The following is a 20859-nucleotide window of genomic DNA, read 5'->3' on the forward strand; positions in this document are numbered from 1 at the left end:
CTCGGCTCACCGCAACCTCTGCCCCCCAGATTCAAGCGATTCTCCCACCTCAGCCTCCCGAGTAGCTGGAATTTCAGGCATGCGCCACCATGCCTGGCTAATTTTTGTATTCTTAGTAGAGATGAGGTTTCACCATGTTGGCCAGGCTGGTCTCAAATTCCTGACCTCAAGTGATCCGCCTGCCTCGGCCTCCCAAGGTGCTGGGATTATGGCATGAGTCACCACGCCTGGCCTAAAAATTGATATTATAATAGGATAGCTTCTTTTTTTTTAATTTGTTTTATTCCCTAAAGATCCTTCTTCTGATAGGATACCTTCTTCTTAATGACCCATTTCTCTAATCTTACAGGCACCTCTTCCTATTGTCTGTGATCACTGATGGTGACAAGGGACACTGTAAATCTTTTAAGTGCCCTGGAATGGAAATCTCAGCTAACATACTATATAAATCCTATCTTAGTTTTCACTTTGACGTTAAATAGTTCAGTCAGAATAATTGAACAGAATTATATCAGTCCCTTAATTGTACCTAACAGTACAGAGAATGTGTTTGTGTACATACTTTAAATGGTATCTTATGGACTGGAATGGAATACCATTATCATTTTAAAAGCCTAATAATAGCTAACCTTTAAGAACTTCTGGAACCTGCATTAATTGTCTTAAAGACACTATTTCACTTAATCCTAACAACAAACCTTCAAGATATAAATACTATTTATAGGTAAGGAAATTGAATAAGAGGTTAAGTACTTTATTATCTGGATAAAATATCTGCTGACTGTTGAGTTAGGATTATAAACACAGTCTGAACCCAGAACCGGAACTCTAACCACTCTGTTTTACTGTGATTTTAAGAAATTCCTTTTAATAGATTGTTCTTAGGGTGATAAAATAGATATTACACTCAGTTTACCCTTTTACCATTCTTAAGTGTACAGTTCTATGACATTAAGAAAATTCATGGCCAGACGCGGTGGCCCATGCCTGTAAACCCAGCACTTTGGGAGGCTGAGGCAGGCAGATCACTTGAGGTCAGGAGTTCAAGACCAGCCTGGCCAACATGGTGAAACTTCGTCTCTACTAAAAATACAAAAATTAGCCGGGTGTGGTGGCAGGCACCTGTCATCCCAGCTACTTGGGAGGCTGAGGTAGGGAGAATTGCTTGAACCTAGGAGGCAGAAGTTGCAGTGAGCCAAGATTGTGCCACTGCACCCCAGCCTGGGCGACACAGTGAGACTCTGTCTCAAAAAATAATAATAATAACCAAAAAATCACGTTGTTGTATAGCATTTACCACCATTTCATCTCAAGAACTTTTTCATCTTCTGTAACTGAAATTCTATACTCATATATTTTTAAATGTTAAATTAATATTTATATCCATAATAAATCAATGGATAACCTTGATGTTACATTGACTTATATTTATATACCATCATAATAAATAAACCATAACTGGTTCCAAGAGTTCCTAACAATTTAAGCTTCTTAGCACATAATAACTCTCTCTAGGCTTTACAATAATTAGTATAGCACATTTACGAAATCCTGTTTGGCCAAGTTATGTGCCCAGTTGATTTGGTTAGTTCACCCATATAAGCCATGTTACTGTGAAAAGATTGACCTGGCGAAGCTGAGTGTGGTGGCATACACCTTTAGCCCCAGCTACTCAGGAGACCAAGATGGGAGGATCTGTTGAGCCCATGAGTTCAAGGCTAGCCTGGGCAACATAATGAGGCCCTGTCTCTTAAAAAAATTGACCAGAATTAATTGTTTACCCAGTTAATGGGCTAGCTCAATGAAACTCTGGAACTAGAAACCATATTTAGAGAGCCTATAGAGCCTGCATTATGTTATCTGTAATCTCTTCTGTGTTACTAATTCTTTATTCTTGGGGATAGATTTGCTGGTTAGAGACATTGCAAGCTTGTCCAACCCACAGCCCATGGGCCACATGCAGCCCAGGATGGCTTTGAATGCAGCCCAACACGAATTTGTAAACTTTCTTAGAAACATTATGAAATTTTTTTGAGTTTTTTGTTTTGTTTTGTTTTTAGCTCATCAGCTACATTAGTGTATTTTATGTGTGGCCCAAAACAATTCTTCCAGTGTGGCCCAGGGAAGCCAAAAGATTAGACACCTCTGCAGTCACTCAGTTTCAACTCTGCAAACTAAAATGAATGATGAAATTGGATACTCTGCATTTCATTTATCTGTCAAATATTTACTGAGCATTTTTGTAAACTATTCATTACTGTCTGACAGTATTTGCTGAAAATTTAGGCTATGGTACTGCTAAATTTTCGTCATTTAAAACTGTATTACCACATCTATCAGATAATGTAAAAAATTTTGTTGAATCAGTAATTAAAATTTCTGGTATTTCTACTATTTATGGGTAGCAATTCAAGTTAGATTTGAAATCCAAAGAACTTCCAAAAATGGGCAGTGGAATCATCATTACAAAGAGACTTTTTTTCTTTCTAATTAAATATTTCTAGAATGGCTTCTATGTGACAGGCACTGTACTAGTCATTAGGGAATATGATGATGCACATAATACATCATCATTCCTGTTCTCTTGGAGTTTACAGTCTAGTTGACATATATGAAATGTATATAATGACTTAAAAAGTATTTAAAATATACCTGTTTTTTTACAGGTCCTCAATGTAGCTGCAGAAAAGATACACATAAATAAGTTAATATGTAATATGGGCCCTCAGTAAAATAGAGGGATGAAAAAAGGATAGGAAAATGAGGGAAAAAATTGTAAAAATAATACGAATCCATATTTAAATTGTTTTTTTACTACATATACTTGGTTCAAACTATAAGTGTATATGTGTGTGAATATAGTGTTTTTTTGTATATTTCAATATTGTATGCTATTTTTATAAAACAAGTTGCCATTGTTTTCTGTTGTAGACCAGCTGGTGGGAGTGACAAGTGGACAGCCACAGCTTGTGACTGTCTTTCATTGTACCTGACTGGAGCTGTAGCAACTATAATCTTACAGGTGGATAGTGAGGTAACAAGTTACAAGAGATATGTGCTGATGATCTCATTAATGTTTCCATCAATTCCATTTATTTTCTTTCTTATAGAGAAAATAGCAGCCAACTATTTGGATTTTGTTACAAATTTTGTTGGTTTTATTTCAAAGTATAAGAGGCATATATCTTTTCAGACCACTTCAAAAATATTCTTTGCTTTCTTTTTTCTAATTTAAATGTTTTATTACATTGAATAGAATTTTATAATTCATCTTATTACTATTTATGTGCTTTCTCCAGTTTTATACCTTTTTCGATATGAAGCAGAATGTATGTTTTGTAGTTCTTTTGCTTTTTGTAGGAGAAAAAAGGCACACCTTGGAAAATATATTTTGATTCTCTAATTTACAGAGAATGCAAAAGAATAAAGAAACTTGTTAACTGATGTTGTATTCCTCACTTCCCAACTCCCCATTCTGTGACTGGAAAAAAAAAGTTTCCAGTTTGATTTTTTTTTCTTTAATTTCACCTTGACATTGAGGTTTTCCTGATGCATTTCACAAAATAACTCTCTGTTCCACTCTCTTCCATGCTGTTTGCTTTTTTTGAGATGGAATTTTGCTCTTGTGGCCCAGGCTGGAGTGCAATGGTGCAATCTTGGCTCACTGCCATCTCGGACTCCCGGGTTCAAGAGCTTCTCCTACCTCAGCCTCCTGAGTAGCTGGTGTGCCACCACACCTGGCTAATTTTGTATTTTCAGTAAAGACGGGGTTTCTCCATGTTGGTCAGGCTGATCTCAAACTCCCAACCTCAAGTGATCCGCCCACTTCTGCCTCTCAAAGTGCTGGGATTAAAGGCGTGAGCCACTGCACTCGGCCCAGTGCTATATTTTGATGTGTTTAGATCTCAAAATAACTTGACTCAGTTGGCAGTATTTCTTGCTTAGAGAAATGTAGAAGAACTGCCTGTGAAATGTACATTGTTTATATGGAGATTTCATTTTGGTGTTTCATATTTACTCTTAAATCACTGCAGGAAAACCACACAACATGGCCATTACCTGTGAAAATTTTCTGCAGAGATGAAAAAGGAGAGCGTGTTGATGTTTCTAAATATTTGATTAAAAAGGGTTTGGCTTTGAGAGAAAGGAGGTATAGACTTTTTAAAAAAATTTTGACATCAGTTTGTGATGGATGCCTCTTAGTTGCGTGTGAAATCTTCTTATGTGTGCTTTCAAGTCTGAATTGCATCTTGTTTGCTCTTAAAGATTTATAAACTGACCCTGAGGAGCCAGCTCAGAAATAGATTCCTTCAGAATTGCTCATTTCATTTTTCAGGCATGTCAGTTCTTGCACACTTAAGCCCCTTTACTGACATACTTGCTTTTGTAATTTCCCCTCTCCTTTGACATTTACACTGTAAACCAAAGAAAAGGAGAACAATATAGTGGATAACAGATCTGAGCCCTTTGGTATCCTTTGCTTAGACATAAATGTTTAGGTTTTATTTTAGAAATTCTGGTAGGTGTATACCTACTAGATGTATTTATATGAAATGTAAATGTATGTTTATGAAACAGGATGAGTGGCAAATAAGTAATTGAACAGTATTTACATTTAAAGATCCTTTTGGGTTCTATGCTTGGAGTTTAAGCACCTTTGGTCCAGGGACAGGATCAGGATATGGGTGTGGCCCTAGCTTAATCTTTTCTCTCTCTCTCTCTTTTTTTTTTTTTTCTTGAGACGGAGTCTGGCTCTGTCACCCAGGCTGGAGTGCAGTGGCGCAATCTCGGCTCACTGCAAGCTCCACCTCCCGGGTTCACGCCATTCTCCTGCCTCAGCCTCCTGAGTAGCTGGGACTACAGGCGGCTGCCAACTTGCCTGGCTAATTTTTTGTATTTTTAGTAGAGACGGGGTTTCACCGTGTTAGCCAGGATGGCCTCGACCTCCTGACTTCGTGATCTGCCCGCCTCGGCCTCCCAAAGTGCTGGGATTACAGGTGTGAGCCACCATGCCCGGCCTCTTTTCTCTCTCTTTCTAGAGATATAGAGGTATGTTGGAATTGGAGACACAAGTCCCAAGTAGCCACTTTGTACCATACATGGCCAGATCTCCGTAGATGTGTTTGCCTTAACTTATATCTTACCTTCTTCAGAACAGGGATCCCAGTCCTGATGAAATGGAAAGAGAATTAGAAGTCAGAAAGAAAGTGGGACATGAGGCTAGATACGGGAGATGCGGCCTGGATTGCCCGGGCTTTGGCATACAGATAATTGCTTTGCCTTTAGGCTAAAGCAATTCCTTGATAGAAGAAATGTTAGAATGGAAAATGCTAGGCAAGTTAATACTACTGACATTGTCTGCTACCAGTTGCAATGTTCTTTACTGCTTTTACAGACTAAAACTACTAGCTATCTTAAGGCAGCAGTGGGTTGGGGTACTAGCAGGGTATTTGAGGAATTATGTGGCTTTTTCATAAATGCTTTATTTCCATTGATTGATTGATTGATTGACACAGAGTCTCATTCTGTTGCCCAGGCTTGAGTGCAGTGCAGTGATCTCAGCTCACTGCAATCTCTGGCTCCTGGGTTCAAGTGATTCTCGCACCTCAGCCTCCCAGGTAGCTGGGATTACAGGCATGCGCCACCATGCCTGGCTAATTTTTCTATTTGTAGTAGAGACAGGGTTTCACCATGTTGGCCAGGCTGGTCTCAAACTTCTGACCTCAGGTGATCTTCCCGCCTCAGTCTCCCAAAGTGCTGGGATTATAGGCGTGAGCCACCATGCCCGGCACTTATTTCCTTTTAAAAGTACAGGAGATGAGAAGAAATAGAAACTTGCTATAATTCTGCTAAAACACAATCAATGTTAATATTTCTTTCTGAGATTTTATTTTTTTATACAATAGGGATACCTATTTTTTTAATTAGAAGGGAATGATATAAAGTAGAAAAACTGAGTAAATATAGCATATTACCACTTAGGTAACATATGAATATGGTATATTTATATATACGAATAGTACCTTATTGTTTTTTAAGAGACTCATGTTTTCTTTGTATTTATGGATGCTAATAGCTTGCCAGATGTCTGTTCTATGTGTGGACTAAATTGAAATCATCTTAAAGGTGTTGTATCTTCTAGTAACATTGAATTCATTGTACAATACTTGAGATATACATATGAAATTTTAAGAGAGCATAGTCTGTATAGAAATTTAAAACATTTACTTAAATTTTTATTGCTTTTTCTCATCAGTCTCATAATTTAAAGTAGTTTTAATTTTAAGTTATGCTAATTTTTATGTAACAAATTAGAGCAAATATTTTCTTTCAATTTCATGTATATCTGAAGGATTCTTTTTATGTTGTTTTACCCAGAATTTTATATTTGCTCATGTTTAGATGTGTTCTTTTTTGGATGTTACAGAATTAATAAATTAGATAACAGCCATTCATTATCTGAGAAGTCTCTGGAAGTCCCCCTGGAACAGGAAGATTCAGTAGTTACTAACTGTATCAAAACTAACTTTGACCCTGACAAGAAAACTGCTGACATAATCAGTGAACAGAAAGTGTCTGAATTTGGGGAGAAAATTCTAGAACCAAGAACCACTAGAGGGTATAAACCACCAGCTATTCCTAACATGAAAGTATTTGAGGCAACAGTCAGCTGTGTTGGTGATGATGGAACTATATTTGTAGTACCTAAACTATCAGGTGAGACCTTCTATGTTATGTAAGCTCTAGTTCTCTAGTAAGAATGACAGGGATTGAAATACTTCGGGCAACCTCTTTGAACGTTATTTTCACAAGGTTGTTAGGAGGATTAAATGATTCCACACAATGCATGCAAAGTGCTTTTAATAATGCCTAACATAAAAATCATTTAGGCCGGGCGCGGTGGCTCACGCTTGTAATCCCAGCACTTTGGGAGGCCGAGGAGGGAGGATCATGAGGTCAGGAGATTGAGACCACGGTGAAACCCCGTCTCTACTAAAAATACAAAAAAATTAGCCGGGCGTGGTGGCGGGTGCCTGTAGTCCCAGCTACTCGGAGAGGCTGAGGCAGGAGAATGGCGTGAACCCAGGAAGCGGAGCTTGCAGTGAGCCGAGATTGCGCCACTGCACTCCAGCCTGGGTGACAGAGTGAGACTCCGTCTCAAAAAAAAAAAAAAAAAAAGATCATTTAATGCAGTTTTTCATTATTCTAAGATAGCAGTGTTATATAATTATAATTATGTGAGTGCTATTCTCAGTGTAAGAAGAAAGGAATTTGGAATTTCCATTTCCACTATTATTGCAGATGAACATCTCTCCCAAATAAGTCAGATCAGATGCCAATTTTGTTTTTAATGAACATTTACTGAGTTGGCATGAAAGTAAAGAACATACCAAGCTCCAAAACAAAGTGAAATCACACACTGGGAGGTAAGCATGTGCCAAAGAAGGCAATCACTCTAGAGTTGCTTCATAACTATAGAATCTTGAGCAACTTTGATAACTACACAAAGTTAAAGAAAAAGGAAATAAAGGTCCAGGCCCCTTTACTCAAAGTGGGAAATCTAATAGGAATTCCTCATGTGAAGATGAGATCCCAAAGGATGACTCCCACAATGGATCAATGTGCTGATCACATTAAAAACCACTAAGAGTAGAGTTCAAATGAATTTTTTAAAGTTACTGTAAAATGTTATTAATGTGAAAGAGTATAAAATGTATTATTTAAATAACAACATTAAGTAGCCACATACACATTGCCCACGATAAGAAGCAGCATCGCCAGAACCTAAGCAGACTTGTGTTGCCCCACTTGATCACGTCTCCTGTTTTGCCACCCAAGATATAGCCACTTTTCTGAATTTGCTAATTATCGTTTCCTGTGTGCGTCACCAAACAAATTTTTTAGGTTTTCCATCTTTCAAACTTTATGTAACCAGAACCAAAATATACATATTCTTTTGTGACTTTTCATCAAACTGTTCAAGATTCATCCACCTTGAAGCATTTCACTATATTTCATTCATTTTTTAAATGAATTAATAGCATTTCCATGAATGATTATATCTCCGTATCTGTTCTATTGATAGACACGTGTGTTTCTAGATTTTCTGTGATTACAAAAAATCCTACTAGGAACATTCTTGTACCTGTGTCTTGTTACACACAAGCAGAATTTTTCTAGGACACAATCTAGTGAACAGAATTGGTAATCATTGGCCAGGCACGGTGGCTCATGCCTGTCATCCCAGCACTTTGGGAGGCTGAGGTGGGTGGATCACGAGGTCAGGAGTTTGAGACCAGCCTGGCCAACATGGTGAAACCCCATCTCTACTAAAAATACAAAAATTAGCTGGACATGGTGGCACGAGCCTGTAATCCCAGCTACTCAGGAGGCTGAGGCAGGAGAATCATTTGAACCCGGGAGGCAGAGATTGCCGTGAGCCCAGATCGTGCCACTGATTTCCAGCCTGGACAGTAGAGTGAGTAAGACTCCATTAAAAAAAAATTGGTGGATCATTTCTAGGTAATGTCAAATTGTTTTTCAAAGTTGTTTATAACAGTTTACACTCATCACTACCAGTGCATAAAGCGTCTCATTACCCCACATCCTTGCTAACACTTAATAAGGTCAGATTAAGTTCTACCTATCCTAGTGGATGTGAAATTGTCTCTCACTATGGCTTTAATTAGCATTTCCTTGACTTCTTATGGGGTAAACATCATTTCTTCTATTTGAGTCGTTTGTATTTCTGTGTTTTTGGAATGCCTGTCCATGTCTTTGCTCACTTTCCATTAAGTCATTGCCTTCTGATTCATAGTTCTTAATATATCCTGAACACTTATCCTTTCTTGGTTTTATGTGTTCCAGATATCTTCTCTCAGTTTCTTACTTGTCTTTTCAGTGTCTTTTGGGAGTTTCTGGATGAACAGAAGGTCTTAATGTAATTTTATCAATCTTCTTTGTTTTTTGGTTTTGTACCTCATTTTAAATCCTTTCTTGGGCCAGGTGCAGTGGCTCAGGCCTGTAATCCCAGCACTTTTGAGAGGCCTAGGTGGGTGGATCACAAGGTCAGGAGTTTCAGACCAGCCTGGCCAATGTGGTGAAACCCCATCTCTACTAAAAATACAAAAATTAGCTGGGCGTGGTGGCGGGCACCTGTAGTCCCAGCTACTCAGGAGGCTGAGGCAGAAGAATCGCTTGATCCCGGGAGGCAGAGGTTGCCGTGAGCCAAGACTGCACCACTGCACTCCAGCCTGGGTGACAGAGCAAGAATCCGTCTCAGAAAAAAAAAAAATCCTTTCTTACTCTGATGTCAGAAAGCTATTTTATTATATGATCTTGTAAAAAAATGTTTATAGTTTTGTTTTTTACATAGTCTTTAAGCTATCCTGGAATTTATTTTTCAGTAGGTAAGAAGAAGAGATCCAATTTTTTTTTATAGGTTTAGTTAGTAGTCCCAGCTCATCTGCTTATACGCCACACATTCCCCACTGATCTGCAATGCTAACTTTGTCAAAGATTAAGGTTCCATATATGCATGAGTTGTTTCTGAACTTTCTGTTCTGTGTTAGTGCTATTTATCCCTACACCAATACAGTTTTTTTCCTGAATATAGCATATACTACTTTTAGTGTGTATACAAGTTACTTTGTTGTGTATCCTATAACGCTTGAAATCCATTAGATTTCTTGGTTTTCTTTAGGTGCGTCTTGGCTTCTTAAATCGTGTGTTTTATTCACTGTACCCTATTGTTTCTGTGGGAGACACTGTGTTCAAAGTGTTGCAAAGTCACAAAGCAAAGCCAAAGTTAGGCTAGAGATGAGGAAAGGTAACTTTTTTGAGAAACACTCCAAACCCCATGGCTTTGGAAATATAGATAGATATGGACAGGGTAAAAATACTGGTAGACCTTTTTAGAGTTAGGAACTTTAGGGAGGTAGGCATAGATAAGACAAAGGGGTTCAGCCTGACTGGAAGAATAGAAGTAATGAAGTTTGGTAAGAATAAGGGAGTTAGGTATATGATGAAGTAGTTGGGTTTTTAGCATCATGTTACATGAGGGCTGCCACTCAGGATTTTACTCTTTCCTCCATGATTTCAATATTTTTGTGCATCTGTAAACCTTGGGATCCTTGAGGATATAAAAATCCTGGAGCCCCATTTTTTGTACACCTGAGAGTGGCAATGACACATGTGGTTGGCAGAATTTAGAACTTACAGAGGCCACCAGTGATTATGTAGACATCCTCAGTACTCTCCCAGCATGGAAGAGAACAACATGAAACCAGCTTCTATAGGCTGCTAAAATGACTCTTAGATCAGAACTAGCATAAATTAACCTGCTTTCCACCATTGTGTCTCCCTTATTTTCCCCACCTTGGGACTAAGATGCTGGGGGTGTGGGTGGAGGGTTTCCAAGTTTGTAAGACCTGTCGCTTACACAAGTTTGGAGGCTCTCTATGAAAAAAGAATACAGGCTGGGTGCGGTGGCTCACGCCTGTAATCTCAGCACTTTAGGTCAAGGCAGGAAGATTGCTTAAGCCCAGGAGTTCGCGACCAGGCTGGGCAACATGGTGAGACCCCATCGCTACAAAACATGCAAAAATTAGTTGGGCATGGTGGTGCATGCCTGGGTCTCAGCTATTCAGGAAACTGAGGCAGGAGGATTGCTTGAGCCCAGGAGGTCAAGGCTGTAGTGAGCTGTGTTCATGCCACTGAACTCCAGCCTGGGCAACAGAGTAAGACCCTGTCTCATTTTCTAAAAATAAAATAAATACAGAAGTTTATATTTCTTGAGAATGAGAAAAGAAATCATAACAAATAACTGGAGCTTTAGGAACCTTTGAGAATATTCAGGTCCCTCATGAGATCTTTAGGCTTATGTGCAAATGCTGCAAGTGCTTCCTGACTATAACCTGGGCCCATCAGAATAGTCGATAACTCTAGCACTCGTAGGGCTTAGTGTCATTAGCTTGTAATTAGTACCTATGGATAAGGGTATGGTAGCTATGAATTTGAAATTTTTCTCTCGTTTGTTGACCTCCTAAATATATTTTTTAATTTGAAAGACAGAAGGAAATCGGTACAATTGGCTGTTCTAGAAAAAATAACATTTGAGACCTGTAGTAATAATACTTAACCCAGAAACTTTGCTTGACATGTATAAATAGTCATTGTTCAAACTAGTAGCCTGTTATCTGCCAGGCGGTGTGCTGGATGCTTTACATTTAATCCTCCTGCAGCACTTGATGATACTGACAGGTACTGTTATTCCCAGAAGATGCTGTTACACCCAGAATAGGTGGTGGTATTATGGAAGGATAAACTGAGGCTTATTGGAGGTAAGGGAACTACCCAAGATCACACAACTAAACCAGTAAGATGGGGATGGTAACTGACTCCAGAGCTTGCCTTCTATGATATCAGTTATGGATATATATATATATATACACTGTGGAAATAATGGGCCAATTAGCAATAAAAGCAAAATTGAAATTTTAATTTATATTCCCATCATCATACTGTATCTAAGCATCAAGTAGTATATAACCTGTGTTCTGTTTTACTTAGGGCTGTCAAACTGGCCCTATTTTGAATAGGTAGTACTTTCATATTAGGCTACCTGCTATGTGTTCAGAGCTCCTTATGATGTTTGTACTTTCAAAATATAATCAAAGATCATAATATTGTTTATATGCTATTACTAATATGTTTTAAAACACACAGATTTTTACGAAAGTTCTGTTTTGGGGACTGGTTTTTAATTATACTGCTGAAGAAATGGAGTTATTAAATTGACAAATGATAGGGAATTTTCCTTAATACTTTCTATCTTTAATACTTTTTTCAGAATTTGAGCTAATAAAAATGACAAATGAAATTCAAAGTAATTTAAAATGCCTTGGTCTTTTGGAGCCTTATTTCTGGAAAAAAGGAGAAGCATGTGCAATAAGAGGATCCGATACTCTGTGGTATCGCGGCAAGGTGATGGAGGTTGTAGGTGGCGCCGTCAGAGTGAGTCTGATATCCTTTTGTGACTATTCTAAAGCTAAATGCTATAGCATTAAATCGTCTTGTGCATTTGAACACAAGAAAGTTGGATTAAAACATCTTTTGATGAAAATTGTGTAGGACGATCGGTTATATTATACTTTTATTTGTAATAATTTTTCGTTTTATTTGCAAATATATTTAGTAACCTGAATAAGCAAAAAGTACGGATTTGATTATTGGTTAATGGATAGACCACTTAGTTGTAATTGGTAGCCCTGTTTCCACACATAGTGTTAAGTAAAACAGTATGTTTTCCAGTGTGTTAAATTTATCTCGCTAGCAAATTTGTTTATGGCCCTATTAGTTTTTCAGGATAACGACTAATTTACCTTTCCAGAATAATGAGATAACTGACACTCAGGTTTCATTCAAAATCTTCAAAAATAGCTACATCCTTGGAAATATATATATATATATATATATATAATATAGATGAAAATACCTCTAATACATTGTATTTACTAAGTAAACAATGAAATCGATGAAGTACTTCATCATATATTCAGCACTTGAACACTTTAGTTTTAATTAGGGGTGAGGGGAGAAAAACTTAAGTGAAAAAGTCTTTTGTTTCCACCTGGACAGGAGTTTATTTTCTGTTTGATGATGATAACTAATGATTACATAGCACTTCAGATTTTTTAGCTTCCTTCACATCTATGCATTTATATTTTATAATTTGTTTACAATTATCCTAGACATAGATTATTATTCCCATTTTACTAATAAGAAAATTGAAATTTAGGTTCAGTGACCTGCCAGGGTCACTGGGTAGTAATGCTAGAGTTAATATCCAAGCATCTGATTCCTAAACTTCTGATTCTAAGTCTTACGCTTTTTCTATTGAACCACAAATTTTTAGTGGTTTTCATAGAAGTAAAATAGTTTCAAATTTGGGGTGAGTACTTAAACATCTGGATAGTTATAGGGGTTATCTGAGCAACTTGAATGTATGTGCAAAGTGACATACATTCACCTAAACATACATTCGAGTTGCTCAGATAACCCATGACCTTTTTTTCTTTACAAAGGTAAAATGAAATTCAGTGTTCATCAGGTTATCATACTTCATGAACTTTACATGTGTAGAATCAAATAAGATGGTGAACTTTTATAGAAATTCTCATGCTGTCCAAATACCTGTTTATTTTGACTTACTTAAAAGAACTTTGATAGTTTAATCATCACCTTTTATTTTTTTCATGTGGTCACTTTACATTTTTAGTATACACAATGGATTTTTCATTTCTTAACCTGGTATCTTTCAAAGTTTATCCTGTGATTCACATTAAGAAATAAATGTCTCGTGAAACCATATCCTAATTATCTGTGAGGTATTCAGACATTTTTTGTTTAATTCTAGTTTATTTTTTAATGGTAGTTGCCAAGCAAATCCAATTAAACAGTGATATGTTCATTTCATTATGTTGGGACAGAAGAAATAATTTATTGGCATTCCTTATTAAGACAGTTTAGAAATTGAATTATCAAAATTAAAGCATTTCAAAAAGGGATCGCTCTTGAGGAATTTGTAAATCCAATAAAACCCAGTTTTTTTCAAAAAAAAAATCTGATGGGTTACGTGTAAGAAAACCTTTTTACAATGAGGTTTGATACACTATCGGATGAGGGAATAAATACAGTATTGCTTTTTTTCCTGGAAATTTTTGAAATCCAGATTTTAAACTTTTCGGATGTCTTTTTTTTTTTTTTTTGAAACAAGTTCTTCCTCTGTCACCAGGCTTGGAGTGCAGTGGCACAGTCACAGCTCATTGCAGCCTTGACCTCCCGGGCTTAGGCAGTCCTCCCACCTCAGCATCCTGAGTAGCTGGTACTACAGGCGCATACCACCACAGCCAGCTAATTTTTGTATTTTTGTTAGAGATGGGGTCTTGCCATGCTCCCAAGGCTGGTCTCAAACTCCTGGGCTCAAACAATCCACCCACCTCTGCCTCCCAAAGTGCTGGGATTATAGGCATGAGCCACCAAGCCCGGCCTGTCTTTTTTCTTTTTTTTTCAAATAACAGGAAATTCCTTTTGTCCCCTAGCTTTTAATAATAAATTTTAACTATAAATTGTATTTGTCCTGTTTCAGGTACAATATTTAGATCATGGATTCACTGAAAAGATTCCGCAGTGCCATCTTTACCCTATTTTGCTGTATCCTGATATACCCCAGTTTTGTATTCCTTGTCAGCTCCATAATACCACACCTGTGAGTACATAATAATTTGTGGAATGATTAATTTTAAACATTAGTTTTTATTAATAATTTTTTAGAAATATTTAGAATGTAAAATGAAATTTCAGTTGCAACAAAAAAGTAATAAAACACCAACAAATAAGTTACTAAGACAGCTAAACAGCCTTTATGAAGACAGTTACAAAATTATACTCAAAGCTGTAAAACATCTGAATAAATGAAGAGATGCTCATAAGTGGGAAGGTATAAGATTGCAAAAGTTTATTTCTTTATCAAATGAAATTACAACAAACTTGAAGCTGGAGATCAGATAAAAGAGTATCTTATTCTGTCTTGCTGCATAACAAATTAAGCTGAGACTTAGTGGTCTAAAACAACAATAAACTTTCATTATCTCATACAGTTTCTGTGGTTCAGGGAGTAGGAGTGGCTTAGCTGGGTTGTTTTGACAAGGGGTCTGTATTAGTCCATTTTCACACTGCTATAAAGATACTACCTAAGACTGGGTAATTTATGAAGAAAAGAGGGTTAATCGACTCACAGTTCTCCATGGTTGAAGAGGCATTAGGAAACTTACAGTTGTGGTGGAAGGTGAAGGAGAAGCACATACCTTCCTCACAAGGTTGCAGGAGAAAAAGAGATTGAAGGGGAACTGCCAAACACTTTCAAAACCATCAGCCCTTGTGAGGACTCACAGTCAGCATGGGAGAAACTGCCCCACGACCCAGTAACCTCCCACCTGGTTCCTCTCTCAACACATGGGGATTACAATTCAAGATAAGATTTGGGTGGGGACACAGCCAAATCATATCATAGTCCCTTGTGATACTGCCGTCAAGATGTCCACCATAAGTGTAGTCACCTGAAGGATCAACTGGGGACAGAGGGTCCACTTCAGGTGGTTGACTCACATTGCTTTGGCAGGAAGCCTCACTTCCTCACCATGTGAACCTCTCAACGCATAAAAACTAACAATCACTATTCCTTAATGAATACATATTGCAGGCCTTGTACAAGCACTGCATTGGCATATTGGGCTTTTTTAAAAAGTCTTGGCCGGGTGCGGTGGCTCACGCCTGTAATCCCAGCACTTTGGGAGGCCGAGGTGGGCGGATCACGAGGTCAGCAGATGGAGACCATCCTGGCTGATATGGTGAAACCCCGTCTCTACTAAAAAAAAAAATTAGCCGGGCATGGTGGCGGGTGCCTGTAGTCCCAGCTACTCGGGAGGCTGAGGCAGGAGAATGGCGTGAACCCAGGAGGCGGAACTTGCAGTGAGCCAAGATTGTGCCACTGCACTCTAGTCTGGGTAACAGAGCAAGACTCTGTCTCAAAAAAAATAAATAAATAAATAAATAAAATAGAATGGCTCATGCCATTCTCCTGCCTCAGCCTCTCCAAGTAGCTGGGACTACAGGCGCCAGCCACCACGCCTGGCTATTTTTTTTTTTGTATTTTTACTAGAGACGGGGTTTCACCATGTTAGCCAGGATGGTCTCGATCTCCTGACCTCGTGATCCGCCCGCCTCGGCCTCCCAAAGTGCCGGGATTACAAGCGTGAGCCACCGCGCCTGGCCGAACAGGTTTATATTTTTAAAGCATAAAATGAGTACTCAAATTATTCATTTTTAAAGATTATTTTTATCATGTACCTGTGATATTCTCTGAGAACTGCTTGTGTATTTTATACTACTGTCTGATATTATTTGTTTATGGCTACTTTTGTGTATCTTAATTTGCTTCCTGCTCTGATTTTATGAAAGCAAAAAAGAATCTGAGTTTATTAATCTCAAATAGGTTGGGAATGTCTGGCAACCAGATGCAATAGAAGTTCTTCAACAACTGCTTTCAAAGAGAGAGGTGGACATTCACATTATGGTAATTTAAAGTATATGTAGTTGGTATAAATTATTTGCCATCAAATATAATTAACATAATTTGGGGGATATTTTTGTTGATAAGCAATGGTATACACCTTCTTATGTGAATTGTTTGTTAGCATAAAAGAAACTACCAGTTTGGTTCCTAGGCTTGCTTTAAATAAGCCTGATTTTGAACAAGTTCCTGAGAACTTTCATAACTATTAAAGTCACTCATTTGAAAGATTTTTTATTAACAGCTTGTTTTGTTACACGGAGCAGTATTAAATTTTTGGACATGTTTATAATTATATGTAGCAGTTTCCAAGTTGGTGCTGAACACTCAGTACTGTCTCAGGTCCACGTAATTCAGGGAGTCTGTCATGATCTGTGTCCTCAAAGCCCTTATCTGGTTAGTGAAACAAGGCAAAAACCTAAAACATTTGCACCACAAAGTAACATGCCAAGAGCTAAGTGACTGGTAAAAAGAGTAAATGTAATAGGAATTTAAAGATGGTGAGAATCAAGGTAGCCCTTGTAATGTTCTCCTGACTGGGGAAATGAAGTGCACAAAGGTACAGAGAGACATTTTAGGGAAATGTTTGACTTGAATAGTGGAGGTTTTATGAGGAGTAGTGGTAGTGAATAACATTCAGGAGACGTAGGGGCCAGTTGGTGGGGTTGGTAGGGAGAGCCTGAGTGGAGGTTTCTGAGCAGTGAGGTAGTAAGATCAACCTGCAGCTGCTATGTTTGCAGGGCCCAAGTGGGAAGATATATGGTAAGTAAAGTATTTCTATATTAAAGGATGATGATAGAGTGATAAAAACCTAAAGGAGGCACACACTCACTTACATAAGAAAGTGGCTTTTGTTAGTACTAAGAGTCCCTCCCTAGTTACGTAGTCTCCATGGCAAATCACTGAAATATGGTAGAGATTGAAATTTTTAGTTTGTCTAGACAGCTTTCATTGCTTCTTTGCTTAATTGACACAGAAGAACAGGTTGTGGTATAGCAAAGGCTGCCAGGTGTCTCAGAGACCATGAACGTGCATGCCACACAACCCAGCTGACAGCAGGCCTTGCCCAGACTCACTCCTCTGCGTTGTACACAAAGGGAGATGCTGACCAAGGGCCTCTTAGGTGCTAGCCTCTGCTCTAGGCCTGGAAACACAGCTGGGGGCTGAGCAGTAAGAAATCCCTGCCTTTCTAGAGCTTCCATTTCAGTGGTGGGAAAGAGAAAATAAACTATGAGGAATATTAGATTAGGTAAGAGAGAGGCTGATAGGAATGGCATGGCCAGGGAGGAGGTTCCACTTTAAACATGCATCTGGGAAGACGTCACTACAAAGGTAACATGAGTCAACACCTTAAAATGGTTAGAGGACAGACCACACGGGTGCAGGGAGAAGAGTGCTGAGGGAGGGGACTGCATTGGCAGAAGAGTGAATGGTAAGAAGAGATAGGACAAGATCTGCTGGGAGGCAGCAACAGTAATTCAGTGAGGAGCAGTAAAACAGTGAGGAGCAGTGAGTTTGGACAAAGGTGGGATCAGTGGAAATGAAGAGAACTGCTGTGGGTCAGCTTATCGGTTAGGGACACATTCAGTACACAATAACTGTAAGTGAACTTTATTCAGAGTTTTAAAGTTACCATGATTCCTGCTTTTAGACTGTTTCGAGTCCCACCAATTTTGGATTTTTAAATGAAACTTTATTTCTTCACCTCTGAACATAACCTTTTCTTTCTCTTTCTACGTAGTATAATTTATTTAGTGTCATCTAAAGGTGATGTATTTGGGAATTGGAATTATATATAACTAGTTATTTTGTGGTAAATAACTAGAAAACTATGAACTTGAAAGTGTATATTACATAAACCAAAGTAGTAGAATTACTCCCTTATAGTGTGTCAAAATACCAGGAAGAGAATTCTATGAAACGAGTCACTAGCCAAACTGTCTAGTTAATACTAGGATTCTCAGAAGCTAATTTTGATATTTACTGACTATAAAAATGTCATCAAGTGGAGTTTATTTTTATAATTATATTTATTGAACTTTAAATAGGAATTACCTAAAAATCCATGGGAGAAATTGTCTATTCACCTCTATTTTGATGGAATGTCACTTTCTTATTTTATGGCATACTATAAATACTGTACTTCTGAACATACTGAGGAGATGTTGAAAGAAGTAAGTGAACTATTTTTCTATAAAAATCTAAAGTGTAGAAAAGTCTAGTTAAAATGTCACATTTTGTCTTACACTATGTCTTAAATATGATTCTACATATCTGATCTATTAAGAGAATCTAGAGGATTTACACATTTTTGCTGAGAAAGATAAATAGGCTGTGTCATGCATTATAAATGTCCTGTAAAAGACTTTAATTACATTAAGATTCAATTAATGTTTCTGTACCTTCAAACCTAGTGCGATGCCCATGCTATTCAGTGTTGTTTGAATGTAGGTATGCACATTCTAAAATCTTTATACAATTCAGTACCAGCAGAGGGCTCTTGCTCCAGATAAAATATTTTTTCCTTTTACTTGACACAAAAGCCGTGTATTACAAAATTTCTCTCATTTGCCTTCTCACGGGAAACCCAGAGTCACATTTTAAGCTTAGCTTTCATAAGTAGCTCATTCCTTGCCTGGTGCTTCTGTGGTTTAGTACTTTAAAAAATATAGCCTGTTACAAGATATGGTTTCACATTTCAAGCTGCTATAAATCTTTTATAGGAATAGATTATGCATCATTATATTTTATATCACAAGATATTTTTATTTCTAGAGTTGCAGTCTACTTGTTAGACTTTTTAATATTCATTTTGGTGATAGTACACAACCAAACATTGTTCTATGGATAAAGAAAACTACTTTATTCTTTCAAATAGAAATCGTGCTATATAACTTTGTACCTGTAATCCTCCCTGCCAGCTTTTTCTTTAAAGCAGAGGTGTGGTTGTTGTGGGTGAGTGAGGGGGTGTGTGTGTGTGTAAAAGAAGTTACGTCTGTTATTAAACAGGTTTTATAAAGATTACTTAGTCTTTCTGTTCTAGTTTACTATTCACTGTGAACATTTTAAAGGGCAAGGTAAGAGCTCCCACTCTTATAATAAATGAATTAGCTTTGACATGTGTTAACATACATTTGAGATTTCTTGTTGTTGAAAACTTATGGTGAGATTATTCAGAACATTAGATTTTCCTGTAATTGATCTGAAATAAATAAATGAATACCAACAAGGAAATGCACCCAGTTTTTGTGGGGATGAAATATGGAAAGTACCTTAAAACAATATAGCTAAAGCTGATTTTACTCAATACCATATTATTTCAGAAACCAAGATCAGATCATGATAAAAAGTATGAAGAGGAACAATGGAAAATAAGGTTTGACGTAAGTAACAATCCAAGTATTTTGGAAACTTTGGACACTTCATTAATACAAAGGATCTGATACAGGACAGAAAGCTCTCTTTTATAACAGTTTTATTGAGTTATTTATATATCATAGAATTTACCTATTGAATATACAGTTCAGTGTTGTTTAATATTGTTCACTGTTTTGTAACCATCACCACTATCTATTTCCAGAACATTTCATCACCCCCAAAAGAAGCCCTGTACCAGCAGCAGTCATTCTGCATTCTTCCTTCCCTAGCTTCATGACAGCCACTTCTGTCGCTATGGATTTGCTTATCCTGTACATGTCATATAAATGGAATCATACACTATGTGGTCCTTTGTCGCTGGCTTTTCACTTAGCATAACATTTTCAAGGTTCATACATGTTGTATATATCAGTGCTTCACTTCTTTTTGTTGCTGAATAAAATTCCATTGTATGGATATATTTTGTTTACCCATTCATCTGTTGATAGACACATGGGTTGTTTCCACCTTACGGTGATTGCGAATAATGCTGCTGTCTGATCAGGTACAAGTTTTTATGTAGACATATGTTTTCCCTTCTTTAGAGTATACACCTAGTAGTGGAATTACTGAGTCTATGGTAACTATGTTTAACATTCTAAAGATCTCCAAGACTGTTTCTCAAAGTGGCAGCATCATTTTACATGTATGCCAGTAGTGTGTGTGCAAGGACCCCATTTTTTCCACCTCCTCACCAGATTACTACTTGTAATCTGTTTTTCTAGCCATTTTAGGATAGGCATGAAGTGGCATATCACTGTAGACTTGATATGCTTGTCCTGGTGATTAGTATTGTTGAGCATCTTTTCATGTGCCTATTGGATGGATATATATATATATATATATATTTTGAGAAATCCCTTCAAATCTACTCCCCATTTTTATTTGAGTTATTTATCTTTTTATTGTTGAGCTATAACAGTTCTTTATGCATGCAAGTACCTTATCAAATATATGATTGCAAATATTTTCTTTTATCTGTGGGTTGTCTTTTCACATTAATGGATTTGAGAGCATCTCGCTATATTGCCCAGGCTGGTCTTGAACTCCGGGGCTCAAGCAGCCCTCTTGGGTTTTTGCAGAGTAGCTGGAACTAAAGGCATGGACCACCACACCCAGCTTTCTTTTCACTTTTTTGATAGTGTCCTTTTAAGTATCAAAGTTTTTAATTTTTTTTTTTATTATACTTTAGGTTTTAGGGTACATGTGCACAATGTGCAGGTTTGTTACATATGTATCCATGTGCCATGTTGATTTCCTGCACCCATTAACCTGTCATTTAGCATTAGGTATATCTCCTAATGCTGTCC

At 37.5% G+C, this 20859-nt stretch overlaps 1 protein-coding gene across 6 annotated transcripts in view; it reads left to right on the plus strand.

Moving 5' to 3' along the window:
- RNF17 (ring finger protein 17) overlaps nucleotides 1-20859 on the plus strand; it is a 136301-nt gene that overhangs the window by 93959 nt on the left and 21483 nt on the right. For all 6 annotated transcript variants that reach the window (XM_058437755.1, XM_058437756.1, XM_058437757.1 and 3 more), the window contains 8 exons: nucleotides 2932-3034; nucleotides 4035-4150; nucleotides 6428-6717; nucleotides 11852-12015; nucleotides 14150-14269; nucleotides 16055-16135; nucleotides 18181-18306; nucleotides 19456-19515. In XM_058437755.1, the coding sequence (XP_058293738.1) occupies nucleotides 2932-3034; nucleotides 4035-4150; nucleotides 6428-6717; nucleotides 11852-12015; nucleotides 14150-14269; nucleotides 16055-16135; nucleotides 18181-18306; nucleotides 19456-19515 (1060 nt within the window). The remainder of the gene's footprint in view (nucleotides 1-2931; nucleotides 3035-4034; nucleotides 4151-6427; nucleotides 6718-11851; nucleotides 12016-14149; nucleotides 14270-16054; nucleotides 16136-18180; nucleotides 18307-19455; nucleotides 19516-20859) is intronic.

This window comes from Hylobates moloch, unplaced genomic scaffold, assembly GCF_009828535.3.
Source record: "Hylobates moloch isolate HMO894 unplaced genomic scaffold, HMol_V3 SCAFFOLD_4, whole genome shotgun sequence".
NCBI lineage: Eukaryota > Metazoa > Chordata > Mammalia > Primates > Hylobatidae > Hylobates > Hylobates moloch.